At 33.7% G+C, this 20,927-nt stretch overlaps 1 protein-coding gene across 1 annotated transcript; it reads right to left on the bottom strand.

Moving 5' to 3' along the window:
- Window positions 1-860: 860 nt before the first annotated feature.
- On the bottom strand, window positions 861-13,925 carry LOC134238278 (ubiquitin-conjugating enzyme E2 T-like). The gene is made up of 6 exons (XM_062720405.1): window positions 13,759-13,925; window positions 6,676-6,745; window positions 6,259-6,364; window positions 5,510-5,608; window positions 5,237-5,323; window positions 861-1,679 (listed from the first exon to the last, which is right to left on the bottom strand). Exons 1-6 carry the CDS (start codon window positions 13,898-13,900, stop codon window positions 1,530-1,532), a joined length of 654 nt encoding a protein of 217 aa, XP_062576389.1. The 5' UTR covers window positions 13,901-13,925; the 3' UTR covers window positions 861-1,529.
- Between the last annotated feature and the right edge of the window lie 7,002 nt (window positions 13,926-20,927).

Raw genomic sequence — 20,927 nt, 5'->3', positions numbered from 1 at the left:
AATCAAACATTTCATAATTGCCTAGATTAAATGTACATGTACTCCTATATTCCTTTATTGACACATAAAATATATGTTGCATACATAGTATGGTTAACATTTTTAATTGTTTGAATGATATATATATCTTAATTTATACAATACATGTAAAACATATCCCCCAGGTTTTTATTTACAGGTTTTATTTTTCAAGTTATTTTAGATGTTTTCATTTATATTTACTTTTATGTACTTAACAATTAATGCTTGCATATTTATATATTATATTGTTACAATGAGTTGTTAAATTTCATATCTCAGTACAATAAATAGTTTGCCTGAACTAAGAGTCTTCACTCTTGTGAATAGGGTTAATAACATTACAGAGGGAGGGGGAGACAATTCATTCCTTTTTTTTTGAAAATTTCATGATATTAGGGGTCACTTAATAGGAATATTTTGTCTCTAAGATCATGATTATATATATTTAAGTTTAAGTTCACTGGAATAAGATTTATAAGTTTAATTACAATATTAAGCACAATATATTAGTAGTCCAGCTTTTCTCCAAAATATTTATGTAGGGTATGAGACTTGCGAAGCAAGATTTTTGCACATCAGACAGTCTATACACTGTACATTCTTAACATTACAGTAAATTTTCAACAAAGATGCTTGGTGGTATTAAGTGGTTGAAATTGGCCCTTGGTTCTTGAAAAGAAGTTAGAATGAAAGAAAATGACAAAAGAAGATGACCAAGTTTTATCTAAAAAGTTCATCTAAGCTCTCAGCCCAGACAAACAAACAAGTTTATTTTTAACTGTCATCATGTTTTCTAGAGGAAAAGATATTAAGCCAAAAAATTATTAATGTGTCAATTCTTTATTTTTTTTTCCTTCGATGTTCTTTAAACTGTCAGTCAGTAGCATCTAGAGATGCTTGACATAAATACATGTAATGATTTCTCATAAATCAGACATCACAGTGTTCTGATTATTTAGATAGTTACAAATTGAAGATGACTATATGCTTGCATTCCTTGAACACACGACATACTCACTGTATAATAAAACATGTACTGTAAACATGCATGTACATCATAGAATATTTCACTGAATGTTTTACACATTCTAGAATATATGCATTATATCATCTAGATAAACGGTAAACACAGAGAATACTCACTGTAAACATATCCTAGAATATGCACAGTGAACACATCACAGGATACTCAAGATAAACATCGTACAGTATACTTTACAGAGGTGGATTCCTTATTTTTGAGCATGTTAGTCAATTCACCATATCTCTATTTCAGACTAATTTTCATATTTCCATTTTTCACTTTTAAATGTAGGTCAATGTCTATCTATCTTCACTTATATCATCAACTATAACATTCATCAAGTTTGTTTGTGAGTGAAACTATCACAGTTTATCTATTGTTGAATTTATTATATCTTTCTGTTAAATCTTGGATGTTTTATAGAACCTGTGATTTGATTGGTCATCATTGGGTGAATTTCAGACTTTCATCCAATCAGAGTTCATCACTGTCTGGAGAGTTTGTTAGTCAGGTCCTCCATTGGTTGAGGGGAATGGCTTCTCTTGAGATCTTGATTCTTCTCACTTACTGACTTGACACTTTCCGGTCCTTCAGAAGAATCTTCCTTTTTTATTAAGTCTGTGGACTTTTTACCCTGTAATGATAAAAAAATATATTATATGCTCAAAAATTACAAGGAGGATATTCATCGCTGAAATACGCAACGTACCTAACCTAGTGATAATTTATCAAGATATTCTAGATATTTTAATTTAAGATTATAGTGTCGTCAGGTGTTCATAGACAAAAAATCAGCATGCATTTCGTGGATGATTCACAGGCACCTGGGAGCTGGAACCCCCGCCCTTTCATTTTTTTTTCTTTTTAAATCTGGGTTCGACACACATTTTTCCTATTTTAGTAGTCTAATATGCACTACTTGATATCGATAATATAACCCTTTTGTCTCTATTAGCCATTTTTAAAAAATTATATCATTTTTGACAGAAACATTTAAAGAGAGAAGGCTTCTCTAAGTTAAACAGGTAAATTTGAGTACTTTCAGTGAAGAAAAAAATGTGAGCACACTCTCTGATCTAAAAAAATAAAACATGTCTTTTAATCCTCAGACAAAGTTCTATCATTTACTAGTTGCATATTTTAGATCAGAGGTTGTGCTCTTTATTAAATATAGAAAAATAGCTCTAAAAATTGGCCATTTTTGTATATCTTTTCCGAACATGAGGAAATTGACGCATTTCGTGACGTCATAATGCATTGACAAGCACTTTTGATAGATACGCAATCACCAAAGATCTAAATGATATTCAATGCATTGTTAACAAAAACTAAGCAGTTTCAGTTTTTCAGAAATTCACAGGGCCAAAAAATGCAAATTTAAAGTGAACCTTGGTCTTTATAGTAATTTTGATAAAATAAAAAGTTGGTAATGCAGTAGTTAGAATAATCTAACTGTGTCTTGGGACAAGCCCTCACCACAGTTAGAATACCTCCCATATACTCGCAATGTAGCAAAAAATTGCAGAGTCGCTCCGAAACAATTTTGAGGAATTCAAAGGGATTTGCACTGAAAATACCTGTAACTTCAAAATTAATTATAACAAACCTTTATGAGGTTGCTTAAGTATTTAAACCTAAAGTGTAATCCAAATAAAGACGAAAATTCAACTAATTTTCTTAACTTTTTTTCTCGCTTCAAATTTACACACCATGTTAATGTTCGGAAGTCTCTTGGTTGTTCATAGTAAATGCACTTACCAGGTAGTACGAGTTATCGCCCATGTTTACATTGCTACATTGAGAATACAGGAAGGAATTCTATCATTAAACCGGGTCCGTAGGACATTTATCATTTTAACAATAGAACATTCTATCTAGTAATACAGCAACCAATCCAAAAAAAAAATGTTCCGCTCTCATTTTCTCATAGTTTAGTACTTCAATATCGCGTCCAGTAGGAGGAGAAGATGAAATTGTGAAAAGTTTTCTATGCCAACAAAAATGTTGACCTAAACAAACAAGAGGCCCATGGGCCTTATAGGTCACCTGAGCTTCATGCAACAACTTTCAGATGATTGAATTTAGTTCATGTTTTAAGCTAGATGCTATGACATTCACAATTTTGAAAGAGGCACCATTGCTAATCATAACTATCCACTTAGCAATTGTTTAGTTTGTTTACTTAATACCCATAAACAGGTTAGGGGAACAAAAAAGCATGTCAACTAATCAGTAATATTCAGCAATAATTAGGAGTGCCCTTATCACACATGAACCCCTGACCCTAGGTCTACACATTGCACGATTTTTGAAAAGGCACACTTGCTTATTAAAAATGTTCAATTAATACCAAGGAGCAGATTTCAAACAATTCATTTTCAGTATATAGAAGTAGAGCCCCCCCCCCCCCCTCTTTGGTATCTCTGACCCAGGGGCCTTGAAATTCACAATTCTGGAAGAAGAGCCCTTGCACATCATAACTATATAAATAGTTCATCTGCTTATTACCCAGGAATAGAGAAAAAGATTTTCATAGATGTAATGTATTATCACCATATAATCATGATAGAGCCACACCCAAACACCATAATCCCTGACCATGGGGCCATAAAATTCACAATTTTGGTAGAAGCATTCTTACTCATCATAACTATGTCCTTAATTAGTTTATTTAATACCTAGGAGTAGAGAAAAGACCTTTCAAAGAATGAATGCATTTTCACTATATAATCAATAGAGCCCCACCCTAACACCAGAACCCCTGACCCTGGGGCCATAAAATTCACAATTTTGGTAGAGGCACTCTTGCTCATCATAACTATGCAATTAGTTAGTTTATTTAATACCTAAGAGCAGAGAAGAAGATTTTCAAAGATTTAATGCATTTTCACTATATAATCAATAGAGCCCCGCCCTAACATCAGAACCCCTGACCCTGGGGCCATAAAATTCACAATTTTGGTAGAGGCACTCTTGCTCATCATAACTATGCACTTAGTTAGTTTATTTAATACCTTGGAGCAGAGAAGAAGATTTTCAAAGATTTAATGCATTTTCACTACCGGTATATAATCAATAGAGCCCCGCCCTTACATCAGAACCCCTGACCCTGGGGCCATAAAATTCACAATTTTGGTAGAGGCACTCTTGCTCATCATAACTATGCAATTAGTTAGTTTATTTAATACCTAAGAGCAGAGAAGAAGATTTTCAAAGATTTAATGCATTTTCACTATATAATCAATAGAGCCCCGCCCTAACATCAGAACCCCTGACCCTGGGGCCATAAAATTCACAATTTTGGTAGAGGCACTCTTGCTCATCATAACTATGCACTTAGTTAGTTTATTTAATACCTTGGAGCAGAGAAGAAGATTTTCAAAGATTTAATGCATTTTCACTACCGGTATATAATCAATAGAGCCCCGCCCTTACATCAGAACCCCTGACCCTGGGGCCATAAAATTCACAATTTTGGTAGAGGCACTCTTGCTCGTTATAACTATGTACTTAATTAGTTTATTTAATACTCAGGAACAGAGAAGAAGATTTTCAAAGAAATAATGCATTTTCACTATATAATCAATAGAGCCCCACCCTAACACCAGAACCCCTGACCCTGGGGCCATGAATTTCAAAATTTTGGTAGAGGACTCAATGCTGATTACAATCATACCAACAGTTTGACTGCTTGATATCCAGGAGTAAAGAAGAAGATTTTTAAAGATTGCACTAATTTTAGTGGTTTTTGCCCAACCCCCCAGGCCCCAGGGGGGCAGGGACCATGAAATTCATATTTTTTGTTCCTCTTCACCCATAGATGTTATATGCCAAATTTGGTTGAAATTGGTTTGGTGGTTTCAGAGAAGAAGCTGAAAATGTTCAAATGTTAACGCACGATGGACGACAACGGACGAAAACGGATAGCAGTAGGTCACCTGAGTTTACTCAGGTGACCTAAAAATGAACAAATTTTGATCAAAAAAGCTAATTTGAGCCTTTGGCTTGGGTGAGCAAGAAAGTGTATTTGGTCTAAAAAGTAGGATTATCATCCTAGCTATAAAACAGACCCTATCTTACTTATTGATCTTGTTATGGATAATTGATGTCAGATTATCATGACCTAATTGGACTGGTCCCCATACTGAGAGGACCCGCCCCACATATTCTGGCTTGTAAATAACCCCTTACCTGTATGACATCCTCCATGGCGTGTTTCCTCGTCCAATCCTTAGCTGTCTGGATGTATGCTGCCCTATTGTACTGATACTCATTGGACTGAAAAATTCAAATATCGGAAACTGAGCTGTGCTCCAATAAATCTTGCAAATTTAGTACAAAATTTTACAAGGGACTTGATACACCCTACACATTTCTTGATAAGAGAGGAGGTTCAACAATTTATGCTGTTTTGTAGAGATCCTCCCCATCTTTTGTTAACAAAAGCTAATTAATGATACATACTATATCTGTCATGAGAGGATCTTCTGGATTAGGCTCCGCCATTAACAGCTGGACGCTGGTCAACACAGTGGACACATTCAGACACGGCTTCCAGGCTCCCTACAGAAAACAAACCAATCATAACCTTATTAAAACAGAACTACTGGTTTCTATAAAAATTCTATTGGCCATTTTAATTACATATTTTTTTTCATATTCTTAAAATATTCTTATAATACTTGCACTGAACATGCTGGAGTATTGTTACCATTCAGTTTAGTGAAGTACTGTACCAAGAATGGTAATGTTCACCTTTTACTTTGTGAAACCCCTGATAAATGCCTGATCAAAATGTAAAATAGGAGGTCTTAATGGCACTATGTAATTTCTGTGAAAGTCATTTTAAACTTTATTAAATAGTATATAAAATTAAATTGTTGTAGACAAGAGATGGTTTACCCTGAATATTATAAAAAGAATGGCAATGTTTTGTATGTACAGGAATCCCCAAATTTGTGTCCTATCAAAATGATAGTAGATGCACTATGGCAACTATGTAATAATGATTTTGTGCAGGTTTTATTTATAACTCTATTCAGTGGTGAAAGAGGAGTTGAGGATAAGGGGTGGGTACCTCCAAGTGTAACAGAAAAACAAACAGACACCCTCATCACCATGCATCTCTCACTTTTTAAGCAGGCGTGGACAGGCGTTGAAGTTCAACAAAATAATTTAAGCATGTAACAATTTTTAGACCTTAATGTTCTAACCTTTGGAGGCATCTTGAGTGTGTCTAGACATATCCTACCCCCGCTGTCAATGTTAGGGTGGTATATGGGGGTCAGGAACTTCACTTTTGGAGGCTCAAACGGATATCTGTAAAGACAACAGACATTTTTAAATTACACTGATTTAAATTATGTTCCTTTTGGTGACTAAATTAAGATATAAAGTATTTTCAAACTAAACCAAAAAAGAAGTGATTCCAGTACTTATGGTAACGTGACAAAACCTGTCAGGTATTTGAATTTCTAACCTATCAGGTATGCCATATTTGAATTTCTTACCTGTCAGGTATTTGGATTTCTTACCCGTCAGGTATTTGGATTTCTTACCCGTCAGGTATTTGGATTTCTTACCCGTCAGGTATTTGGATTTCTTACCCGTCAGGTATTTGAATTTCTTACCTGTCAGGTATTTGAATTTCCAGCTTAAAAATTCCTCCTTCATAAGGTGTTCCCTCTCCTCCCAAAATCTCTGAAAAAAATTACAAAGTGATAATAATGCCTTGTTCTCAGGGATTCTTTTTCTGTGCTTTGATCAGCTGAATTTGGTTACAATAGTATATATCCTTGAATCATAGGTTTCCATGGCATTTAGGGCTAATGTGTAACATATGTAACAAGTCACAAGACTGAAAAATTGAGATGATTGCTATTATATCACATATACAAACAATAATTCTCCTTATTTCAAAATTATTTAACTCATATATCAATTGTTATTTGTTCAGATCAAGGCCATCGTATTCTTGCATAGCTGCACTTACATTTTGTTGCTGATGTCATGTGTTTTTCGTGGTATTTATAAAACAAGTAATCTATGGAAATCTACTAGGGCAAAATCCTTATAAATTTTACAGTGTCAAAAATACTAGAATATTGACAAAATAATTACATTCATTAATTAACACAAAAATTCATCTGTTGTTAACATAACAATCTAGGCATGCCTAAGATGTATTGCTTAACAAGAGCCGCATGGGCCAAATCACTCACCTGAGCACTGTGGCTAAGAAAAAGCAGAAATCATTTTATTAATGAAAAGTTTACACCCAAAAGTGGTCAGAACCAATCCTTAAAGGATGAATCTACACTAACTAAGGATGCTTGCATATTTTTTTGACTACCTGTGGCTTTATTATTGTCCTTTACATTTGAACTTTAATGTATTAAGAAGAGTTCAAAGTTTAATATTTCCACTGCACCAATGTTCGACTTTTTCCACATGCTGAAAAATAACACATTTGAGAAATAAAGTGCCGCGCCACAGCATGATACGCCCGTCAAAAAATTACAATTTTCTTGAACAGTTTAGGTGCAAAAAATCACATCAACCTTGATTCTAAGATTTCGATGATTTTTCCATTCCTTAAAATATTTATCCATTCCCTGTGATGTAGGCATCTATTATAATAAATATTACATCACTAATACTGTAAACCAAGTATTATACGCGTGCGATAAATATCCGCGAGTTCCGCGAGTAAACTCTGCTCGCGGATATTTATCGTCGCGAACCAGTTGTTCATTTTCCCATGTGGTTATGATTAGAGTTATTTGCCCTTTTTTGAATACCGATCCCGACAGTTCAATAAGTAATCACAGAAGAACTTTAGTGTTCTAGAAGCAGTTGAACTTTAATTACAAACATTCAGAAAAAAATATATAAACGAATTGCAGATCTAAAACTATTTGTCTAAAAAGGATTAAAATTCAATAATTGTTTCAGCTTGTGTTATTATTGTTCTTTATTGTCACAAACGAGTTAGAGATAGCCTGGTTAATTACGACTAATTATGGCCCAGTCCTGCTCCGTCCCAACCATTTATAATAATTGCCCTTTGGCTATGTAGATCTTGTAAAACGTCAATTACCCAATTAGCATGAGGTACTTTTACACCTGTGAGTTTGAAACCGACTTTAATCTCCTCGATTTTTTTTCCAAGACTTTCAAGACAAGACAAGACAAGACTTTATTCTCATAAACTGTACAAAACAGTATAGAGAGGATATAACACAAAATATTTACAATTAATTAATTAAGCATGCGTGAGACAAAGAAAAAAAGAAAAAAAATGACAATGTCACAGACCAAGAGAGCCGACTCTCTCCATTATAGTTCCAATAAATTTACATAACTTAATTAATTTTTCCCTGTTGTTCAAATTAAATAGTTGGTCAAACTTAAAAACATTAGGATTTGTGTAATAATACTTGGGCAATAGATTTAATCTAGAATTCTTAATGTATGGGTCAGTGCATTTAAATAAATAATGAAATTCATCTCCTATTTCCTGGCATAAACACAAGTGACAAATTCTGTTTTCTCTTACAATATTATACCATCTGCCTGTTTCAATTGGAAGCTTAGCATTACCAGTTCTAAAAATACAATATTTCATAGAAAGTTTAGGAGGTAAATTCAACAAGTATTTCTCAAATGTTATTGACTTTTTAAACAATCTATAATTAAGACTTTTTGGTGAATTATACATATCACTATACCACAATTGTTTAAATTGATCTACAAGAATATTTTGCACCTTATTCTTTAACCATGTAATATTAATAGAGTTTTGTTGCCATACATAAGCCAATCCACACTCATTCAAAATATTTTTAACAGCATTACACCATGGTATATCATAATTTTTTAACACAAATAATAGTTTTGATGACATTTTAGTGCCTTGTGATACCACAAGTTTTACCCAGAAAGAAATCATACGAGTTTTAACATTAATAGATAGAGGATATCTACCAAGTTCTCCATACACCATAAAATTAGGCGTGGAAGACCTAAGATTTAATATATGCTTACAAAATTTTAGATGAAGTCTCTCTATAAGAGCAACATTACAAGATCCCCATATTTCACAACCATATAACAAAATTGGTTTCACTATTTTGTCAAACATATCTAGTTTACAGTCAATTGAAAGATTATGTTTTCTACATTTTCCAAGAACACCATACATTGCTTTTGTAGCTTTTTCATACATATCCTTAATATTCAAATTAAAAGATCCACTTTTACTAAATGTTACTCCTAAGTATTTAAAATTTTCAACAATTTCCAATGGAACACCTTCAAACTTAAATGTATTATTATTACATCTTTTACCTTTACCAAATAGAACAATTTTTGTTTTAGCACTATTAACCTTCAAATGCCATTTTTTACAGTATTCAGCAAACATCTCAAGTTGGTACTGGAGATCTTCAGGGGATTCTGATAATAGAATAGTGTCATCTGCATAAAGTAAAACATAAAGCCGCAGATATATATTAAGTTCATCTTCAATTTTCTCAGACAGATTTTTCAAACCTTTTACATTTTTGTCAAACAAAAAACCTTCAAGATCATTTAAATACAGTGCAAATAAAAATGGTGATAAATTTTCTCCTTGTCTTACTCCAACAGTACATGAAAACATTTCTGATGATACTCCATTAACTACTACTCTAGATTTAATATCCTTATACATATTAGTTATAATTTTAAAACATTTGCCATCTATATTGTTCAATAAAATTTTATTCCAAAGACCTAATCGCCAGACTGAGTCAAAGGCTTTCTCGAAATCTATAAAAACACAGTATAGTTTCTTTTTATATAATTTAAACAGTTCAATAAGTGAGTATAATGAAAAAATATGATCCAGAGTAGAAAAATCTTTTCGAAAACCGGCTTGGTTCTCCAAGATAAGTTGAGCTCTGTCAGCATAGTTATTTAGTCTCTCATTCATAATGGAAGTGAACAATTTACCCAAACAACTTATTAATGTAATTGGTCTGTAGTTTTTAGGATCAGATTTATCACCTTTGTTTTTATATATTGGTATTATATTGCCATTAGTCCACTGTGAGGGAATTATTCCAGAATCAAATATTCTATTAAATAGCTCAACATACAAGTTCAGTAAACAGTCAGATGTACTCTTGATGTACTCATTTATAATTCTGTCATCACCACTAGATTTATTATTTTTCAATAATTTAATACTTTTAAGAACTTCATCATGTGTGATTGGTTGATTAATAAAGTGATTCAACTGCATATCAGATACCAGAAGCAGTTCTTCCTCATTCAAAACATAGTTATCATTTGATTCATTGAATTGCATATTGCTACAGTCTTTATAAAAATTATAAAGATCGTTTAGGTCAGCCATACATCTTTGTTTGTTTATGTTTGTATTTAAAATTTTCCAATATTCTTTAGGGTTTGAAGTGCGTAGGTATCTTAGTTTCTTTTTCATTTCTGTTCTATGATTACTATTTGCAAGTTTTAGTTTCTGATTATACAGCTTTTCTTTTTCATACAAGTTTGTTTTGAAAATAGAACCACCAAATTTTTTATACAGTCTCTTTGCTTTTCTATAGTTTTGCCTGGCACATTTACAATCAGCCGTAAACCAAGGTTTATTAACTTTACAATTTTTGATTTCTTTGTTACAGTTTGTATAAATTTGTTTTGTGCCAAATACTTCTTTAGCACTTTCTACAAAGATTTCACCAACCCTATCTACAATATTATCAATAAACTCCAAATTAGTATCTTCAACTGCACAGTTTTTTATATCATTTTCAAGGATTTTAACTACATTCACCCTTTCTTCAACATATTTTTGGTAGTTCAACTTTTTATCAGTATCCCAGTTTTTAGCAACTACATAACAAAGGCCAGGAGGTTGATCATCAGTTCTACACCCTATACAATGTTCATTTCTAAACAATAATGAAACTTCAATAGGATTATGCACATCTGAAAAAAGCGTGCAAAATTGTAATATCTTGAAATCTGACACATATTTTATAAAATCAATATTGGCTATACAATAATCCACAACACTTGTTTGTTTACAAGTTAATTCCCCATCACTATCACCTCTTGATCTACCATTAAGTATAAACATATTACACTGTTTACAAACATCTAGGAGTCTTCTTCCATATTGATTAATAACTAAATCTTTTTTTTTCCCGATTTTCATTCGAGCGTCGTGAATAATGCGTAAGAAGTATTATACTCATGGTAACATTTTACCTACTTTAGGTGCGGATATAAGATTTTTAAAAATGGATGCAATGCACAGAATGTCTTGAATGATAATGCGTAAGCAGTACTCACAGTAGCATTTTACCTAGTTTATGGGCGGATATAAAATTTTGATCTGATACAAAAAAATACTTGTGGAAATAAAAAAAAAAATGACCACTTGTTCGCGGAAATAAATCGTCGCGGATTAGTTCTCTAGCGGTCATTCGCGAATAAAAAATGACGCGTATAATAATTGGTTTACAGTAGATTTCTGTGCTGGTTGTGTTAGACCTTGTCAAATGCCCATCATCAAATTAGTCTTAACAACTTAATCTATACCAAATTAATTTTGAAAAAAAGGCTGGCCATCAAATGACAAATGTTATAAACTGACCAGCAGTTCTTCTGTCTAATCCCCAAAGGGCTGCTTAATCAGAGTGACTGAAACAGCTGGCCTTCCTACATTGAACTCATTAATTAATCTTTAACTGGATGCTTGTCTACTCATTACTACCAAGAGATGAATGGGTCTGCACTATCTACTATATTTTTTTTAAAAAAACATATAAAATACTCTCAGATTTTTTTTTTAGTTGAGATTTAATGTCCGACAGGTTTTAGTATGTAATTCATATGGACATGCTGATTTAACCCCACCCCATAAAATTAGTTTTTAAATTAATAATATAACATAATATCAGATTAGTCTATTATGCAATATTGAATTAATTTTAATTACTTTTCATCAAATTCATTTCAAAACTTAAGCTAATCAACAAGAGCTATTTTTAATCAAACAGGCTTACCCATTTGCCCAATTCTCAAGGGATATAGATAACGCCAATGCTCTGTCAGTTAACTGCTGCACTCAAAACCCATTAATTTCTCTCTAATTTGACATGCAATTTTCTGTTATCAAAATTCTTCTTGACCAGTGCCTGATAATTACACTCATGGGAGACATGGGATTTCTCTAACATGCATTATATTTGTTTTAGATTGCTGTCAAGTATATGCTTAAAAAAAAAAGTATTTTCTTAATATAACACTTTTTTAATAAGAACAGTGCAATACTTTTACATTATTTGGGATGTGTAAATGAATATAAAAAGACACATTTTTTTTTTAAAAATTCACTTAAATTAAAGGTCACAGTGACCTTGAAATAGGTCGCGACACACCTTCTACCTAAGATGCATAATCTGGCCAAGTTTGATGATTGTAGGTCTTATGGTTTTCTAGTTATGGGCCGGAAAGGATTTTTCCATATTTGGCTATAACTTCTTAATTAAAGGTCAGAGTGACCTACTTTTTGTGCGCGACACACCTTCTACCCAAGATGCATCAGATGACAAAGTTTGATAATCCTAGGCCTAGTAGTATTAAAGTTATGAGCCGGAAACGAAAAAGCTAACAGACAGACGGACAGACGGACAGACGGACGGACACGAAGCCTATAACATAATACGTCCCGTCTTAAGACGGGCGTATAAAAAGTCTGATAAAATAGCTTAGATCAAGCTATTTTGAATACTGTAGAAGTACTCTTTTCCGCGTGGTATTATTTTACGCTATGTACGCGGTCACAAATTTTCCGCGGAAATTTGTCCAAGCGTACTTAATATTAATGTAAGGCATATAGTGACAGTTTAAGAAATCCGCGTAATTTTCTACCCGCAGATTAAACAGAAATTGTGATTCCGCGGAATTATGACCCCGCGGAAAAAAGTACGTCTACAGTAGCTTAATAAAGCTTTATAGCTAAACCAAGCTATGTAGCTTAATCAAAAGATTGTGCTGGACCTGCTCAGTATGCAACAATTCCTAACTCTGATTTTTATTACATTTAACGCATGTCAGCTTCAAATAAAGGTAGATTAAGACTGAGCGAAAGTAGAAAGGTAGATGAATACCAATCCCGATTAGAATTAAGACGAAGAAAAACAGAAATAAAAAAAATCGAGGCGGGGGTATAAAATCAGGGCGGGCGGGGATGAGAATCTAGGAATATTTTTATTATGGCCTAAACAAGTTTTACTGTAACAGTTAATCTGTGAGTAAGCAGCTACTTTAACAAAGAAAAGCAGTTTTGGTCCACAAGATAATTGATTGGTAATAATAGAGCACAATACAAAGCAATCACACTTAGTCATGCCTCACCGCACTTCCAGCTATCCAAACAATAGAGATATATTTTTTGGTTAAAAAGTGTTTAAAAGAGGCAATGTTTTTACTATTTATGCTCTAGGTTGTTTTTATCAAACCTTTTTAAAAAAGTATCAGCCATAATATACATGCGACTTTTTGTCTGCTTTTCATAAAGCAGAAACTTATTCCAAAATAACTAAATAAAGCTATATTTTCTAGGTAAATAAAGCTATATAGGTAAATAAAGCTATATAGCTAATTATAGTGATTTTCCTGGACCTGATCAAGTCTCTTACGTGCTGATAGTTGGGTGATATCCTCATCGTTTGACCAGCAGGACACGCCATGTGGCGGAGATTGAGAAAACATCTGAAGTTCTTTTTTCATTCGCAAATTTCTCTGCATACTTGAAGTTGAAGTATTGACAATATTTTTCATGAAATATTGAAAAAGCCTCAATCTCGCGCTTTATTTTGGATTGATAATTTTGGGAATGACACACCCGATGTCAAAAATTTTAGGAACATACTAAAGACCTGATATACCAAAGACCTGATATTTGACCTGATGAAAAAATATTTCCTACAAACTATCAATTTAAACATTATATTTCATATTTCTGGGGCAAAAATATTAATGATAGTAGCTAATACTATACTAAAATACACTTTTAGTGGATAATAAGTAGATTTTTTGCTATGTATTAAGGTATATTGACTATATTCACAAAACTTGATGACCTGATATTTTGAATGACCTGATATTTTTTACTTTACAGATCTGATATTTTTAAATGAAATGGACCTGCTGCAAATATTCAAATTTTATGAAGTTAACATTGAAATTTGCTTTATTTTACTAAAAATATACTGTAAGCATAAATCAGGTCATTTAAACCCATCACATCATTAAAAAATATCAGGTCATTAAAAAAAAATATCAGGTAATCATCAGGTCATTTCAAATCATCAGGTCAATTTTTTCTTTTAGTTCTGGCATAAAGATTTGTATCAAAACCATTTAAAGTGTTTAATTTTTCTATAAGAATTAAATAAAAAATATCAGGTCAATCAAAACCTCCCATTGCAAGTCATTTATGAAAATATCAGATCTTCACTAGAAATATCAGGTCATTCAAAATATCAGGTCAACATTTTTTTGTAAGAATACCTTGATACAAAGAAAAAATTGTCAGTTTTATTTACTAAAAGTGTATTTTAGTATAGTATCATCAATAATTGTATCCCAAAAAATTGATACAGAATGTTTAAATTGATAATTTTATGTGATATTTTTTCACCAGGTCAAAATATCAGGTCTTTAGTATATCAGGTCTTTAGTATGTTCCAAAATTTTATTTTAGAGCAAGGTATTTCCAGAGTCTAAAAATACTTCAGAAACTGAAAGGCGGGCGAAGACTTGGAAGAGTTCTACAACATGGTAAGCATTATCACTACAAATGAAAACTTTGTTTTATAATGTGTTTTGATGTCTGACTAAGTAAACAATTTGCCCCAAACAGCTTAAATTAAATGGCGTTAACTACTGTATTGATGTAGCTCGCCTGAGCCAATTAAATTTCTGATAGATTAGAACTGTAGAATGCGACAGAAATAGATGGAATATGGTTGCACTTGAATATTAAAATTGATTTGTAGTGGTGCGGCCAGGGAGTGGCCTTATCCGAGATTCCTCTGACTCTTACCCCTGCTTTTTATATTGTATCGTCTCGTATCCTGTTTTCGACCGTATTGTATTTTCGACCTATTTTTCTCAATCTGCTTCCCGTGCAGATTTTGCGCGGTGTATAATTATTTTCGGTTGCTACACTTGGAAAAATACCTTTGAAGCTCAAATGTACTTAAGGTAGGATTCTTCTCATATTTCTAATATTTAAAAATTAATGAAGTTTTCACAGAATCAAGAATTTAATACCAGTAAGTGATAGTATCAGTGAAATTAAATTTGACCGTTTTAAATTAGAGGCAAGGTCAGGTCAAGGTCATTATCTTTTTCCTTGACATTAAGAATAATAAAAAATAACTGTTGCCAATCATGTGATACCTACTTCTATTTCGAAAGTTTAATGATTGTTCTTTTTTAATAAAAACATATAACTATATCGTGTCTATAGCATGATATTACCAAATTTGCATAAATAATTTAACTTAACTGGATATTGGCTAATCCGAATTTTCTCTGTTTTTCTTAATTTTTTAGGATATATTAGTTATTTTCATATGCTTCCAATATTTAACTTTTTCTTATTTTCACATATTATAAAGTTGTTGTTTTATAAATGTACAAAATGATACAAAAACAAAAAGTTTTGATCGTTTATTAATAGAGAAAAAATACTTTTTATGGATTTTTGGCTCAAATCTGCACTTTGATAGGAAGCGTTTAAAAGCTAATAAAGTTCTAGTTTGTTTGAAAAATCATATTTATTTGATATATTTTGAAAGTTTAGTCCCTCATTATTAATCTAACTTACATTTGAAAATTTCTCCAAGACGTCGATTGTGTAAAAATTATAACTAAATTCATTGTTCTATTATATTCACAAAACTTGATGACCTGATATTTTGATTTTGAGAGGCAGAAAAGAAGATATTTTCATACGCCACCATTCCGCCAAAAATATAGTCCTGGCCAGTTTTCAAACGCAGTTTACCATTTCTATTTAAAGTTGTACAATTGTGATGAGGAAAAAAACCCAGAAGTCTCTGTCGAGACTGAAGCTCTACTGGTTTGAACTTATAGCAAAGGAAGAGAAGAGTACTTAAGCAGCTGGGATTTGAAACTTTACAACAGCAATATATAGAATAATGATCGTTGATAAAGTCTCTTTATGTTCTTAGTGTAGTCTACTTGTGTGCCAAGTTATATTGAAATCAGACCAAAACTGTAGGAGGAGTAGCATTTTGAAACAATTTTACAGACATTTCAATTTTTAGTAACCACGGCAACACAGTTCATCAAAATTAAAATTTGATATACAGAATTATATATCTTAGTGTATTCTACTTGTGTGCCAAGTTATATTGAAATCAGACCAAAACTGTAGGAGGAGTAGCATTTTGAAACAATTTTACAGATATTTCTATTTTTAGTAACCATGGCAACACCGTTCATCTAAATCAAAAACCCATATACAGATTTATGCATCTTAGTGTATTCTACTTGTGTGCCAAATTATACTGAAATCAGACCAAAACTGTAGGAGGAGTAGCATTTTGAAAGAATTTCACAGAAATTTCTATTTTTAGTAACCGCGGCAACACCGTTCATTGAAATCAAAAACCGATACACAGAATTATGTATCTTAGTGTATTCTACTTGTGTGCCAAGTTATACTGAAATCAGACCAAAACTGTAGGAGGAGTAGCATTTTGAAAGAATTTCACAGAAATTTCTATTTTTAGTAACCACGGCAACACCGTTCATCGAAATCAAAAACCGATACACAGAATTATGTATCTTAGTGTAGTCTACTAGTGTGCCAAGTTATACTGAAATCAAACCAAAACTGTAGGAGGAGTAGCATTTTGAAAGAATTTCACAGAAATTTCTATTTTTAGTAACCACGGCAACACCGTTCATCGAAATCAAAAACCGATACACAGAATTATGTATCTTAGTGTAGTCTACTTGTGTGCCAAGTTATACTGAAATCAGACTAAAACTGTAGGAGGAGTAGCATTTTGAAAGAATTTCACAGAAATTTCTATTTTTAGTAACAACCGCAACACCGTTCATCGAAATCAAAAACCGATATACAGAATTATGTATCTTAGTGTAGTCTACTTGTGTGCCAAGTTATATTGAAATTAGACCAAAACTGTAGGAGTAGTAGCATTTTGAAAAATTGTTTACAGACAGACAGACAGACAGACAGACGGACGACGCCGGACGCATTACTATCGCATAAGCTCTTCTGGTCTCTGACCAGTAGAGCTAAATATGGTTTTTTAAATTCATTACACCTCAATATATAAAACATATAAGCAAATATACTTTGAATGTTTCATCTAGTCAGAAACCAGAGAAGAATCCTACCTTAAAATACCCAAAATAATTAATTCAATGGAATCCCCCCGATGGTTTTAGTCCGATGTCAGAAATTCTAGTCTCTTTACTAATGCACATTTTATCTGTTGATTAATCAAAGCCGTAATCGGTTAATTACAAAGATTATTTTATGAAAATTTTCCAGAAGAAAATTAAGATCTCTGTCAAAGAGGTGCATCAATATTGAAATGAATGGGTGGATCAAACGAATTTTTTTCTTCCTCAAATATGGGCACTTTCTTACAGATTTTTACTGAAAAATGCAACGTAGTCTCACTGATTTTTTGTGGAAATGCACAGCTACTGACAGATGGGTTCAACCAATGAATAAATGTATTTGCAACCAAAATATGCAACTTGTTCAATGTTTTTTTGAAATACAGACAATCGTATTTTTATTGTTTGGAATATCCAATGGATATTTATAGCCAATACCGATTGGGCGTTGATACTGTATGCAGGTCGAAAACACAAGACGCTATTATTTTTGTAAGGAAAACTGCACCTTCTCCATATTATGGCATATAAATAAAATAAACACAAAACTGCAATTTAGGTTGTATCATTTTATTTATAGACACATATGCTAACATTTTAAGCCCATATTTTTTCAGATTCTATAAAGTTTGCAATGAATTAATAAATAACATCTAAATAGGTCGAAAATACAATACGCCAGGATAATAGGAAAGGAGAAAATGTATGGCTGGACTGGGAATCGAATCCGGGACCTCTGCATCTCAAATCAGGTGCTCTCCCAACTGAGCTATCCAGGCCGATATCCACGGCCCAAAACATTAATTTACAGTCCTCCCTCCTTAAATGGTCTTTGTTCCCCAAGACACAACCCAAGTTCTTATTGCCCCGGGCAGGACTTTCCCCTGCAATTCCAGGAGTGGTCAACAGCACCAAATCTGTAGCAGGAAAGGAGAAAATGTATTGCTGGACCGGGAATCAAACCGGACCCCTGCATATCCTGTCAGGTGCTCTAACCACTGAGCTATCCAGGCCAATATCCACAGCCTTAACCATTACAATATTATGACATATGCAGGAAAGAGTCTCTCCCCTGCACACGTCACAATACAAAAGAGTCTCTCCCCTGCACATATCACAATACAAAAGAGTCTCTCCCCTGCACGAGCCTCTCCCCTGCACATATCAAAATACAAAAGAGTCTCTCCCCTGCATATGTCACAATACAAAACAGACTCTCCCATGCACATGTCACAATACAAAACAGACTCTCCCCTGCCAGGGATTTATCTAGCTATTTTGTTTTACACAATACAAAACAGCCCCCCCGGAAAATTTTTAAATAAATGGAGCAAAATCCTGCATTCTTAGCTTCATGTCATTTGTAGACCTTTACATAGGCCACAAAAACTTCACTTTTTAGACAAAATATTAAATAACAAAAAAAAAAAAAAAATTTAAACCAGGTCAGTACTTTATTTAATTTTTTCTCTGAATATCTATCACAAATCAATTCTGTTTTTCATGTTAAGGGGTTTCACTACTAACATTGTTTTTGTTGTTACTCCATTCTTCCGATTCATAGTGATATAAGCTCCATCTTACTCATCTACACTTTTCTTTTTAACTCTGCAATAGCATACGTATCTTTCAACATCATGGACTTGGCACATGTTTACCGATCAATATCAAATAAAAGCTTGAATAATCTCTCCGTTTGAATGACTAGGATGGTAAATTAGGATATGCTGTTAAACTTCACATGTCAAAATACAAAATTTCAGAACTCTCCCCTGCACAAAAAGGGGAATTTTTGTTTTTCACAATACAAAACAGCCTTGATAAATCCCTGCCTGCACATGTCACAATACAAAATAGACTCTCCCCTGCACATGTCACAATACAAATCAGACTCTCCCCTGCACATGTCACAATACAAAACAGACTCTCCCCTGCACATGTCACAATACAAAACAGTCTCTCCCCTGCACATGTCACAATAAAAAACAGACTCTCCCCTGCACATGTCACAATACAAAACACTCTCCCCTGCACATGTCACAATACAAAACAGACTCTCCCCTGCACATGTCACAATACAAAACAGACTCTCCCCTGCACATGTCACAATACAAAACAGACTCTCCTCTGCACATGTCACTATACAAAACACTCTCCCCTGCACATGTCACAATACAAAACACTCTCCAATGCACAGGTCACATTTCAAAACAGTCTCTCCCCTGCACATGTCACAATACAAAACACTCTCCCCTGCACATGTCACAATACAAAACAGGCTCTCCCCTGCACAAGTCACTATACAAAACACTCTCCCCTGCACATGTCACAATACAAAACAGACTCTCCCCTGCACATGTCACAATACAAAATAGTGTCTCCCCTGCACATGTCACAATACAAAACAGACTCTCCCCTGCACATGTCACAATACAAAACACTCTCCAATGCACAGGTCACAATACAAAACAGGCTCTCCCATGCACATGTCACAATACAAAACACTCTCCCCTGCACATGTCACAATACAAAACAGACTCTCCCCTGCACATGTCACAATACAAACACTCTCCCCTGCACATGTCACAATACAAAACAGACTCTCCCCTGCACATGTCACAATACAAAACACTCTCCCCTGCACATGTCACAATACAAAACAGACTCTTCCCTGCACATGTCACAATACAAAACAGACTCTCCGCTGCACATGTCACAATACAAAATACTCTCCCCTGCACATGTCACAATACAAAACAGTCTCTCCCCTGCACATGTCACAATACAAAACAGACTCTCCGCTGCACATGTCACAATACAAAACACTCTCCAATGCACAGGTCACTATACAAAACACTCTCCCCTGCACATGTCACAATACAAAACACTCTCCAATGCACAGGTCACATTTCAAAACAGGCTCTCCCCTGCACATGTCACAATACAAAACACTCTCCCCTGCACATGTCACAATACAAAACAGGCTCTCCCCTGCACATGTCACTATACAAAACACTCTCCCCTGCACATGTCACAATACAAAACAGACTCTCCCCTGCACATGTCACAATACAAAATAGTCTCTCCCCTGCACATTTCACAATACAAAACAGACTCTCCCCTGCACATGTCACAATACAAAACACTCTCCCCTGCACATGTCACAATACAAAACAGACTCTCCCCTGCACATGTCACAATACAAAACAGACTCTCCTCTGCACATGTCACAATACAAAACAGACTCTCCCCTACACATGTCACAATACAAACACTCTCCCCTGCACATTTCACAATACAAAACAGACTCTCCCCTGCACATGTCACAATACAAACACTCTCCCCTGCACATGTCACAATACAAAACACTCTCCCCTGCACAAGTCACAATACAAAA

The sequence above is a fragment of the Saccostrea cucullata genome, unplaced genomic scaffold (genome assembly GCF_032062105.1).
Source record: "Saccostrea cucullata isolate Sc308-1 unplaced genomic scaffold, CSIRO_AGI_Scuc_v1 ctg1059, whole genome shotgun sequence".
Taxonomy (NCBI): domain Eukaryota; kingdom Metazoa; phylum Mollusca; class Bivalvia; order Ostreida; family Ostreidae; genus Saccostrea; species Saccostrea cuccullata.
Note: the sequence above shows the minus strand (reverse complement) of the source record. Positions and strands in the feature narration are given on the sequence as shown.